Source organism: Danaus plexippus, chromosome 6 (assembly GCF_018135715.1).
Source record: "Danaus plexippus chromosome 6, MEX_DaPlex, whole genome shotgun sequence".
In the NCBI taxonomy this organism is placed as follows: Eukaryota; Metazoa; Arthropoda; class Insecta; order Lepidoptera; family Nymphalidae; genus Danaus; species Danaus plexippus.
Window position 1 is genome coordinate 6908537 of NC_083540.1, and position 12972 is coordinate 6921508.

Here is a 12972-nt window from a genome sequence, read left to right on the forward strand (position 1 = left end):
TACATATTCTTTGACATGTTTCTTTTTAAATAACAATATTTTATTGCGTTTCTAATTGTGCATGTTTATATTTAATTAATTCGGAATGAAAAACTGTTTTTTTTGTAATTTAATTTATTTCTTTCACTTACATCACCATTTCTTAAATTCTTGAGTTTCAACTTATAATACTTAACTATGACGTCATAATATAAACACTATCTTAAACTTATACGAAAATAATAAATGATATGTCCAGACATACGAAATCAAGGAATTTTCTTATATTAATTAATATATACTTTAACCGTAAATATGTAGATACCGGAGATCGGACAAATGTACTAAAATTATTTTAGTTAAGGTTAGGTTGATGTATATTTTATAGAAAAGTTATTGCAACCTTCCATCTGGAAGACGGAGGCAAGTCGCATAAAACGAGTCGCCAGCACCTTCAACACTATACATTATTGCCCGAAATTAACCCTGAATAACCCACCATTTTAGCAAGCATGAATTTAGGACTTAACTACATAAATGTCATTTACATTGATGTAATAAAAATTGACGAAGCGATTTCACCCTCAAAAGCAAGCACTTAGCCTTAATGTTTTACATACAACATTTGAATAATACTTTTGGTAGTTGATAAATCTAAACGAAGCTTATCATATATGGGGGCTGCGAGTCGGACGCTAATAGGCGGGGGGTGCCAACATGCCGCTGGCGTGGACGGAGTGCTCTGTGGCGTCCGGCTCGACGGTGGAGGGAGCGTCCTCGATGGATAGCTCCCGGGCCTCGTGGGTGAGATACGCAGCGGGATCATCGCCCGCCATTCCCTCGTCGGCCTCGTAAGGACCTTGAGTTGTGTCCTCTTTCTGTTCGGGCTCTTTTACCTCCTTCGAGTGGGCATCGGAAGCCCGCGAGTAATGCGAGTCGATCTGAGGTGGGGATTTTAATAGTGCTCCGGTCTTGAGGTGAGGTGACTGGAGGCCGTCGAGGGATGATGGTCGCAGCTTGCCGATGAGGTCGTTAAGAGTGAAATGTGTCGGGAGGTGTTCGGAGCGTGGCGGTGGCGGCGACGACGAGGTTAGCGGGTGGGCCGTCGTCGTTGTCGTCATCGACAGCGGTTTCCTGTCGAACCAAATAAAATCGACCCTCATATTAGAGAGCCGTTCAACGGATGCCCGTGGTAGACGCTAGATATGTACCATATAAAACGTTTACAGGCAATTTCTTGCATTATAAAATAGGATTATACATTGCTAGAGATACCAAGCAAAGCCCCCTTTACCCACCCACCAAATACTTTGTTAATTTTAAATTTGCTTGCTACTTAATTAATCTAAGACATTACAAAATTTTATATGTAAGTAAAATTTTGCACCAAGTCCGCTGGGTGTAGGGCTATTGTTTGGTGGTTGGGTTTGCGCAGAGACCTTATCCCGCGGGCCCGCGCGCTTCTAATGTTTTGTAATGAGTATTTAAATTGAATATATATGTTAATTATAACAATAATGACAAAAACTAATAGCTACACACCCACTATACTATGTTAAAGATGTCGTCATACGGACACATTTGTTAAGAGAAAGGAAAAATTACAATACATTAAATATCAAACAAGTAGAGTGCGCGCGGCTAATCGGGGAGCGGGCCTCCGGAGACGGCTGGCATCTCACCTGCATTACCCCTGCGCCGAGGAGACTGGGATGGAGCCGTAGTTGTAATAGTAGCAACGTGTCTGCTCGCAGATAAAGTCCTTGATCTCTCCGCAGTGCTGCGGCTCCCAATGGAAGGATGGCGCCTTGAGAGATACGCAGCCGTTTGTCATCACATGCTCAGTCCTAGAAAACAGACTATTTCTTATGCAAAACAATTCTTTTTACTTTTACTTTCAATAATAATATCCACCAAAGATTCCTAACTGCTCCTGTCTTTAAGTACCATTTAATATGGCAAGTTTTATCTACGTACCCATGTCTGGCGGTGCGTTGAGGGGCTGTGCTTCCCTGGGGCATATCTAATGGGTCCATGCTATCATCATCGTGGTGGTTGGGTTGATCCATTGTTACTCTTCTCATGTAGTTAAATGTCGCGTTGAATGGCAGACCGGTGCTCATCCACAAGTACATGTCAGTGCCGAGGTTGTTACCGGACGTCCAGAAATCATACTTGTTGTAGCCTATATGGAATCAAAATAGAAACCAATTTAATAATGCCTATTGACACAAATTTTGTTTTTTTTTTATTATCTATTGATGTCCGAAGAAATAGTACTAGCATAAAGAGCTTAAAACTTTACCTGCGTTTGTTAGATATGTAGTAATTGAATCTGCCTTTTCCTTGGTTTCGAATGATGCTAGCTGCAGTCCCAGAGACCTTTAAGATTTATATTTTTATTATTAATCATTATAAGATCGTGATATTTTTTTTAATATCTATGTATATCTCATTGAAAAAAAAACCTGACATGATTCATATATGTATGGATATAATATATTTTTACAAATCATTATTATAATTTAAAATATTTTTAAAATCAATTTGTCATATTTTTTCACTATAAACGTGAATATATATTACATAAAGTCATATTATTTAAAGCAAAGTGTATGAATCACGAGCAAAATATAAATTAAGACCTAAACTGAAAGTTAAAACCTCAATAGCATTTTTTAAGAAAGCTGTCATTAAAAAGAAGAACTGTAATATAAATACCAACACAAAAAAAATCTTACTAAAAGATGGTATCATTTATTATGGATATGTTAGCCGGCCGCTTTAATCTTTTCGTTCTACAGCCGAGTAGTAACCAACTTGACTCTCCGGAACTTTAGGTTCTATTTTAGCTAAACACTGGCTATTGGTAACATACGATATCTCAGACTATAACTACATCGCGGAGCCAGTTTATCGGGCTGCAATTTACCCGCTAAACACCCGATTTGGCCTTGCAGGACCAGTCCACATTCCAGACGTACTCGACGATTCAAAGGAGATTAAAAACTTCTAAGTCCCGTACTGCACTCCCGTATTTAGTTACATTTTATGGCCAGATCACGTCTCAGTGAGATTAGAGTCCCGATTATAATATAGTTTCCTTGAGAGCATGTTTTATGGTATAACGTAAAAAAGCTTTTGGGAAAGCTGGGAAGTTATAATAAAACTTTATAGCTCCGACATACAAAATATTAACATGTAATATCTACTACTAATACTACTACTACTACTATTACAAAATATCTCTGTCGTAAACTGTGTCCTCACTGACAAAGTATACATAAATTGAATTAAGTGTACAATACACTGTACTTAGCCTAACTGGTACCCTTTTTATCCACTACGCTATCTTCGTCGTAATATTTCATAACATATAACGTTCTATATTTTATGAAATTTTACGACAACGTCCTGTAAAAGCATTCCCGAGAAATCATTGAAATGAATCTTAATACACAAAAAACTTTTTTTGACTTACAAAATTATACGCACAAAAGTTACATGCGAGATATAAAACTGTTACATTTATGTAAAATGCTTTATATTACACGTGCAGCCGGTTTTTATCGCCATAAAAATTGCGGTCTTTACCGTTACACAATTTGTTATCTTGACAAAAGTAACTGCAGCAGTGCGACAGGCGGTTTTGCATTAGCCACGCTAAGGAGTCACTCACGAAGCATGACACTCCGTCACGGTACTTGTCAGTTTGTACCAAATTACCTTACTGATACATCTACATAATACTTTTTGGAATCATATCGTAATAATGTTTCTGAAAGAACGTCAAATTAAATGTAAAACGAAAACGTAAATGTGGGTCGTGACAAACCCTCAATAAGAGGACATCGTGACCGGGGACCGGGGCGACTGAACCTTTAGTTGTTAAACCGTGCCCGTGTTAGAATCAAGTTCGCTGAATGCTCATTAAATCACTTCCCATTCCGAAGAAGCCACTTGGACCGCATAAAAGCATTTCTAAAATCTAACCCTGCCCCTTTAACCCCATGAATAAAACGTTGAACATTATGCATTGCAAAAAAGCAAATGCAATTGAAAAATTCTTTGTAAACTGCATTAAATTTTTGCTATTGTGGCTTAACATAGGATTGCAACTTAGGAACCGTGGGAGCGACAACGCCATAAAACCTAGGTCTATTGTGCGTATTTAATGGGGGGAATGGCTTGCGGAAGTGACTAAACTTTAAGGTACCGATATTGTTCTCAAGGTTTCCCAGAACCACTAACGGTAATGTAAATGTCCTGAGTCTTCCTGGTTACTTTTGAACCGTACACAACACTGCTTGTTAACGCCCGCAATAGCGTTGTTATAGTGGGACAAGAGGTAAGATAAGACGCATAAGCTTTCTCAGTCACGACGTAACCATAATATCCAGTAAATGCACAAAGAGAAATATGATACGACTTGAACTGATCTACGGGGAGTGTCATTGTTAAGCACTTGATGGCCGGTTTGATACCTTGTTATGTTAGCATTGAGAAATGTTCTTACCTGCAATACTGATAAGCGAGGAAATAATTTAGTTCGGGGCTGTAGGGGTTCATTCTTGATATAAAATACTGCACTCCGTCCAGTTGAATAGTTGTGATCCTTTGGGCTGTAAAAAATTACAACACATAAATATTTTTACAAGTTTTTGGAATAAAATATTTACAAAATGTTTGGAATTTTGAAATGCTTCTGAGAATAACATTTTTTTTTAACATATAAAATAACATTTAAGGCTGCGTAATTTTTCATCACGTTCAATATTAATAAAGGATAAAAATAACTCTCAAATGCCATAAGTACCGCATTAAAATGCCGTAACCGCAAGTTTTTGTGGCATTTATTTAAACCTAAAGTTCATAAAATGGTTAACAGACATAAAAATGCAAAACTATTTTCAAAATGCTCCGAGGATACCATAACCGACACTTGTGGGAATGCAACTGCGTCGTTTAAAACAACAAATATTTTAAACAACAAATAAAAACATGTTATGGCAACTCTTGTTGATTTCAGTCGACTTCCAAGAGAAGTGTTTTCGCGATTTTGAGTTTAATTTTCATATAAAACCTCGTATATACTCGATAGGTGTCAATAAATTAATTTAATGTATCCTGTCTATCAGATGAACACGGGATACCTCGCATCCGCCTAATTTGCATACCTCGGGATTGCAATCATTATTACTGATAAATGGTAACCATAATACTTTGATGAATAGCATAGATTGTATAACGAATAACAGTTTCTAAATTAACATTAGCTATTTAGATTTTCAATACACGATTCCAATTTAGCAATCTCATTCGTAGCTCTTATATTAAATCATGTGGCTTTGTGATGTATACAATTGCATAATTAATAGACCGAGTCCCGGCCAGGTTTTACTTATGTACAGAACCCCTTCGGAATTCATGCATAATGCATTCTCATATGTAATTCAATATCTCGCGGTTAAGTATATGTTTTTCTTACTTCACCGCCGACGTTTCCTTTAAGTCCGAAATGTTTTTGTGGCTCATACTTTAAAGGTTTTGAGACGAACGACGATATTGTGTTCTCTCTTATTCTAAGAATATATACATCTGCTAATGATCGTAAAATATAGTTCTCGCGAATATAGTAGTGATTCGATTCGAGTTCGTATGATAAAAAATAGATTATGGTTCATTAAATGCGAAGTTGGTTGCGGTGATGGAGCTCATTTTGTAATGACGGATGGTGTGTTGGATGATACTGGTTTTGACGTACGAGGGGAGTGTGGATCGAGGAGGCGGGTCACGTCGTCGGACGTTTATAGAATAATGATGCGATGCCATCCCGGGCGGACAAGCTATCTGTGTACACAAGCTCCGTGTGTACGTTCCTTTCGTTGCTTGTATTGAACCGTCACACTGTTTTCTATTTTGATTTTCTTATTTACTGACTTTCCAACATTACTCTAGTTATATTTTAATGAATACCTAAACGCCTTTGGATATGTATATAGTTGAAAACATCAGGTAAATGCACTTGGATATCCTCCAGCTCATCCAACACTAGCACCGGACGGCGTTCTAACGGCCCCTTGCCCAAAAGCATCTAACACTTCGCCATGACGCATGACAGGTGCTTATTTATTACTAAGGTAGCCCACATTACTTACCATTCATAGGATCCTTTTATGTTTCTGCAAATAAGTATCACACACTCGTATTCGCGTGCGACTTGAATGTTCATTAGTACATTTTGTTTTCACCTTCCTAAATAAAATGCCACCCTCGATTCCATTGTCGTGATTCGAACAACGGGGGCAATTGTAAATTTTATTGCTGATATTAATGAAAGATCTTTATTAATTCAAGTGTCGTCTTGTATAATATTTCATGTAGAGATACTATATCTCATTATTGGATCAAGTTCCGTCCGGAAATGTCACATAAATTTTATTCCGTTCAAAATTCATGTTATATCTTTGAATGAATGGAAGGAAGTTGTAGTTATTATTACGCAGTACTCGGGAGTCCGTCACGAGACGGTTTGTAAACGAATACTAATGAGACCATACCTGGTGATTTTATAGCGTTTAACAATTCTTACATATAACGTTGTATAATAAACTTTGAATAATTTCTGTATAAATCGATGTTTAATTCGCCGATTAGTCACCGGAACTGGCGGTGCGTGGTAAAAATAACAATCGCTGGATCGTAGACGAAAATGGTAGCTTTCATATATTGATATATATAAATTTATATGCTTAAAGATATTCTTATTATTAAAGGTCCGGATACATATTGTTGAGTATGATGAATGCTTTTTGTTGACATTATTATTACTAACATATCACAGGCAGGGAGAGTTGAAGAATCATTTTGCTATTAAAAGAAATCTAAAAAATATCGCTGCCTAGGACATTTGCAAAATAAGTAAAAAACAACAAATATAAATAATAAAAAACACCTGGTGGTAATAAGTTAGCGCCTGCATGCTAACAGTGCATTGCGGTTAAGCTCGCGCCGGCGCTAAGCGACTGCACCGAGCACCGAGTTACATAATGGAAACCAGTCGTACGCATCGCAACGACTTATATTACAGAACTCAAAGGGCAAGGTGGCCATTTCACGGCCGAGTTCATTAACGCCCCATAACAACATACGTATAATTGATGTTTGGAAATTTATAATCCCTGAACACCAGTCAATGAACTGAAATATTTTACACACAAAAATCCTATGACTCAGAGGAGGAAGGCGAATCGTTATTTAATATGCCATAAAAAATGGCAGTTTGTGGTCCTATCGAATCTTTTTGATTACCCCCGTCCGTGGGAATATTGATTGGTTTGTTCGCGGTCGGATAACGATCGGAACACAAAAAAGGTTCGAAATAATTTAGTGTGAGCAGATGACGTGCTCAAGGACGAAGTGCCCCACGCTAGATACCACGCACCGCCTCTTAGCGTACACAGGCTTTTAGCTATCAAATCTTATCTAGACATGGTCAAAGCTGAAACATTTACTTACTTAGTGACGTTATCGGAATATGTACTTGAATTAATATTTTCTGAACAGAGAACTCTAAAGGCGGACATAATATAAAGATCTTAGATGTATAACACAAAAACTGCTGTTAGTCGATATAATCACCACCTGTTGCGGACCTTCCAGCCGGAATAACAAAAGAAAATTAAATAATAATAAATCTTTTTTAATAACATTCGGCCCGCACGTAATGAAAAGTTAATCCACTTTTATAAACATCTATTTCGTGCCGTGAAATTTAAATAAAAAAGAATACAGTAATGATGCCATAAGCTGTAAAATGGCATGACAGATTTTTTCGGATAGCAATACTGTTTTGATGTAGTTCAAAAAAATTATAACTTCATATATTTTTTACGACCAAGGTGTTGTTTTGATGAAAATTGTTTCAAGACAACGATGGACTATAAACGATATCCTTTAAATATATATTTATAAATTATAGATGTAAAAAAAAATTGAATATTTAAAGAACTTATAAGTTATGCTAAGTTTATGATTTGATTATCAATAATTATTTAAATTTAACAACTCTCCTGATGCTTAAACTAAGTCGTGAACTTTTTTTCTATGCATACTTGTTTATGCTAATCAGTAATCAGTTTATGAACAATCGTTTTAGCGGGACTTAATAAGCCGGACCAGCCTAGTTGTCCACAATTATATTCAAACAACATGAAGACAATAATAGAATAATGAACTTGGAGCGATCATTATACAAATGGTTACGCTAATATGATGTAATTTAGAAAATTTAACAAAAAAATTACGAGAATTATGTAGATGCAACGGAAGTGCATAATATTCTGTAATAGCATGTAGATGAAAGTAATTTTCTTACATAAAATGTTAGCTAAGATTACGACATTTTTGCATAATGGGGCTGCAATTATGCGATGAAATGGAATGTTAATGGTTCAGATGTGGACGAGCTTTATGTCATTGACACGGAGTCATGGCTAGCCAGCAAAAATACAGCAAATATTACACAGCTTGACTCATAAAAATATTACTACCGCGTTGTCAAGACCGGTAGTAGCATTCCATGTAATCGAACACGTATATAGATTTTGTCTGATAAGTTTTATATCTTGACGGCCAGTACGAGTTCCATTCTTGGCAACTATGCGGTGGTCGTTGAACTCACACCTGTCACCTCCCTGCCTCACCCCTCGTTATTTTTTTTCTCAGCATCACTTCCGCTCCATAGTTTTTTGCGTCGATGTCGATAACCCGCAAGTTACTACGGATATGGTTGATTAGAAACATCTCTCACAAATCACAACTTAAATTTCTTAAAACTTTATAACTTAGCACTTAATTCAAGTTTTAATATATTTAGTGAGCAATTTCTCGAGCCATTAAACATTCGTTGCACTCCAAATAATTTTGTTCGCTGGTAAAATGTCATTGACTTTGAAGTACCTAATTCTGTTTTCGAGTATAACGACCATTATTATCAATGCATTGACGCGGACATAAAAAGATATAGACCGATGCTTTCATAGCGAACTGATATATTATCTTGGTACAGAACTTGATGAGTTTACAACTTCTCCGCTCAATACATGAACATTAAAGATTATTAAATTTATATTAGTGTAATACTTTATTTATTTTTGTTTCGTGTAACTCAATGGTCCTGTAGCTTTGAAAACGTATATTATTAAGTCTCAACTATATTTCATATCAATTCCTTTGTCGGGGATAGTGCACCTTACTGTATACTGTCTCCCCACAGAACTGATCGCACTTGAGTCAACAGACTTCGTGTGGATGCGGTTAAAATAACTCTGATTTAATGGTTATTAACTTAGCGTACAATCAATACCAGCCCTATTCTATCAAAAGTGGATCGCTTAATAAAATTAAATATATTCTTTATAATATAAATTTCACTTCTAAAGTAATAACATTAAAAATAGTTAATTAATAGAAGTTAAATCATACTTTATCAGTTGTAAATGTTCGTTACGTAATTTGAAATCTCCAAAAGCAATCACAAAATTTAAAACCCACGCATGTTTTAACTTTTAACCGCGGCGAGAGTTTATTGTGCGGGACGTGTAAGTCTCGTTTTTACAAGACTATTACTCTGCCTACAAAGCTTGACATAAAACATATTGATTTTACGATACTAAACCCTTGTTAAATAACGGTTTTGTATTTCACGCATGAGCTTTGGGGCACGTAAGTGCTTTTGCATATTTTCAAACATTAATCTCATAAAATTTCAGTGCAAATTCATTTATCAAGGCAATATTTTAAAACATTGTATTCTTTTTGTCCTTACTTTTTTGATTGATTACATTCCTGTAAAAAAACGTAACGAAATAATCGTATATGATATAAGACGCAAAAAATTTTTATATGGCTGCATTAGAAGTGAGAGGTTATTCACTTAATGTATTATTTCATTTAATTAACGTGTAATATAAAACACAAAAGCAGTAATAAAAACCACGTTGGGAATTTTTATATGCGAGTGGTTGATTGCCAAAAAAGAAAAATAGAATATTTTACTTTGTACATAAAATAGTACACTTTTTTGTGGATGAGCTTGTTTTGTTATAATGAAAGGAATTGCAGTCAGCATTGTTTTTTTTCTACTGCTTTTTATTCTGCTTTGAACGTAAGAGTTATTTAACTCTGCTTGTGGGTTGCCCATTGCCATTGTACTGTAATAGAAGCAGAACAATGGAGGTCGAGGACCCGAGGGTCACAACATTCTCGCAAGATTTAAATAGGAATGTAAAGACTTCTTTCATACATTTATTGAACTTGTTTACATACGTTTTTCAAACCAGCTCAGTCCCGTAATTAGAGAGTTTTCTTGGTATCATTTTCTTTATATATTTTTTTTATAACTTTCAATATCAGTATATTTTTTATCATTGTCAACTTTGTCGATATAAATATATCTACATATGTTTTATATCAAAAACATTATTAAAAATATATATTATACTTTCGAAAAGTACTCTTTTAAATATTTTTTTATCGGTTAAATTTATATTTCCGAAATACATATGTCTGTCTGGTTGAAGAATCTATGTACCACCCTTTCAAATCTTAAAACTTTTTCATAAGCTCACAGTTACTTATTTACATACATACATAGAAAAAATTTTGATGGTTTAAAATAATTAAAAGTGAGTACGTTAAATCAGAAATAATTCTTTTTTACTTTCCTATATTTTTTAATATAATACACATTTAAAGCATTTTATATAACCTCACGTTTTATATTCTTTTGAAAAAATTGACAAAATATTAGGACTTTTTTTTTTAATACCTATCAATATATTCTGCTAATTTTATGTCATAATCACCCCTAAGTAACTTACAAATTCATTGTAACATCGACAGTTTTGACTGTTTTTTTTATAATTCCATAAAATACATAAATCTTACGTCTGTGATAAGCGGATTATTGGTCATGTATAATCTGGAGAGAGAAACTTCTTTTCTTTATTTATTTATAGTTAGGATTTTGTGAAGCAGCAATCTTGTTGTATATTTCTTGTTAGTGTCGGTTGTTTCTTAAATAAAAGTACAACAATCCCTACTACAGATGTTCTGTTGTTCAACAAAAATATTTCTACCATTACGCAACCGAAAATTGTTACAAAATCAACTAGCGACGATTGATCCTATTAAATTAATTTACCGCTAGTGTTGGCGGAATAGCGCAACGGGGGACGTAGGAGGATAAAGCGTCCAAGCATAAAAATACATATATTTAAAATTATGTTGCCATTGGACTTTTTTTTATGTAAAATTATTTGGATCAATCTTTATAAAAATATATCGAGGAATATAACAAATTTATACAATATATATAATTTATGAAATAATATTGTACAATTTTAAAATAACGTACCCGCTGAAGACCCAATAGCGGTTGCGAAGACCAAGACAAAGCTGGCGAGTAGAAGCATTTTTTAATCTTGATAATACAGCGGGGTCACTTTCTGGAGTGCGCACACGCAACACGGGACACTCAGGCACACTGAAGGTGAGCTCTTCTGGACCCCCCTTTATAACTGCGACGCGTCCCTCGCCTCTACACAAACAATGCTCTCCGACAAATGGCTTCCACGGCCGTCTAGAAACACGTGACGTACATCGCCCCCTTAGATCGAGTGCAGCGATAACATTCCTACTCCGGTCGGCAATGGTCATACAACAGACGGGAAGATCGTTCTGTCGTTGGCTGAAAGCGCGGACGTCCGGCGTGCCGCGACCGTGCACAGCTACACGGGGGTTATCTCCGCGAATCGCACCGCACTATGGATGCGTTTCTTCTTAATTTGTTCTTGTTGCGATTGTCGCGAATTCTTCGCTCGTCCAGAGGGTCCTCGTAGTTTTTTCTCTGTCCAAGAAGCAGTTTGGTATGTTTTGATGACTGTGCTTTTATTTTTTCTAAATGCATCTTGAACTTTATGTTGATTATTCAGAGCAGACAATAATAAGTAGATCCCATTATAAATCTGTTTATACACATATATGAGATCTTTTAGAGCCCTTAGAAATAATATATGTAATCAGATGTATCCGTCTCCAGAGAAATCAAATAGTTTTAAATAAAAAGGATATCGTAATGTGATGTCGTCATTGGATATCACAAGCATGCGGTTAGAAGTACCAATACTGAATATGTAAAATGATTGTTAAGCACACTTATCAAAAACTAATATGGACTTATCATGATAAACTTTTAATAAAATAAAACATAGTATCGCACGCAGTGTTTAAATACCTATGTACAATTTGTATAATAAAGAGTTTTATTCACATTTAAACAAAACCATCGCGTTGGTCGTTAGAGACTTGAAGCGATAGTTCTTTGGCTGCAAACCTGCGAAGCCCATAGAGTACTTAATTACAAAAAATAAAACATTAAAAATAATTCTGTCCCAGGTGTCCAACACTTAATTTATTAACATTCGCCGTTTCTTGTATATACATTAACAGAACTTCAATTAACCTGTTAGAGATGACATCACCCAGATAGCGTTTTGCACGGAATTTATATATCTCATGTTGATTTATAAACAACATTCTATGGACGTCAAGTTGAATTGCATATTTTAGTGAAGCCAAAGTAATTTTTCGCATCACTTGGACGTAAATATGTTTTATAGCTGTTATGTTTTATGATACTTCATGTACACTGTTCGAGGGAGAATGTTGATGAGCACCTTTTACTAGTTCATAACTATAAACAAATAATCCTTTGTATCAGAGAGCGCACTCGGCTCCGCCTTTGACGATTCCTTGAAATTTATGATATATGAATGTGAAAGTAGTATTCCTTTTAGTTTATTTGCAGAAATTATCTCTACAACTACTAGAACAATTAAAACGAAAGCGATATTTCATTTTTTTTAGTATAACTTTCATTTGGTTGACGCTACAAAATGTTTGGTAAAAAATAATAGCCTTAAATTTATT

The 12972-nt window shown here is 35.3% G+C and overlaps 2 protein-coding genes across 15 annotated transcripts in view; one reads left to right on the forward strand and one right to left on the reverse strand.

Moving 5' to 3' along the window:
* LOC116779264 (cytosolic carboxypeptidase 1-like) overlaps positions 1-12972 on the forward strand; it is a 44965-nt gene that overhangs the window by 16626 nt on the left and 15367 nt on the right. The gene's annotated exons all lie outside the window — the stretch shown is intronic.
* Positions 97-11558, reverse strand: LOC116779265 (uncharacterized). Of its 5 annotated transcripts, none has more exons than XM_061529992.1 (6): positions 6138-6159; positions 4496-4601; positions 2285-2361; positions 1957-2164; positions 1671-1838; positions 97-1113 (listed from the first exon to the last, which is right to left on the reverse strand). In XM_061529992.1, exons 1-6 carry the CDS (start codon positions 6142-6144, stop codon positions 675-677), a joined length of 1005 nt encoding a protein of 334 aa, XP_061385976.1. In that variant the 5' UTR covers positions 6145-6159; the 3' UTR covers positions 97-674. The 5 variants fall into 5 exon arrangements, with proteins under 5 accessions (XP_061385976.1, XP_032529422.1, XP_032529423.1 ...); XM_032673531.2 differs by lacking the exon at positions 6138-6159 and adding an exon at positions 11399-11558 and having other exon boundaries at positions 98-1113; XM_032673532.2 differs by lacking the exon at positions 6138-6159 and adding an exon at positions 11399-11558 and having other exon boundaries at positions 99-1113; positions 1671-1826.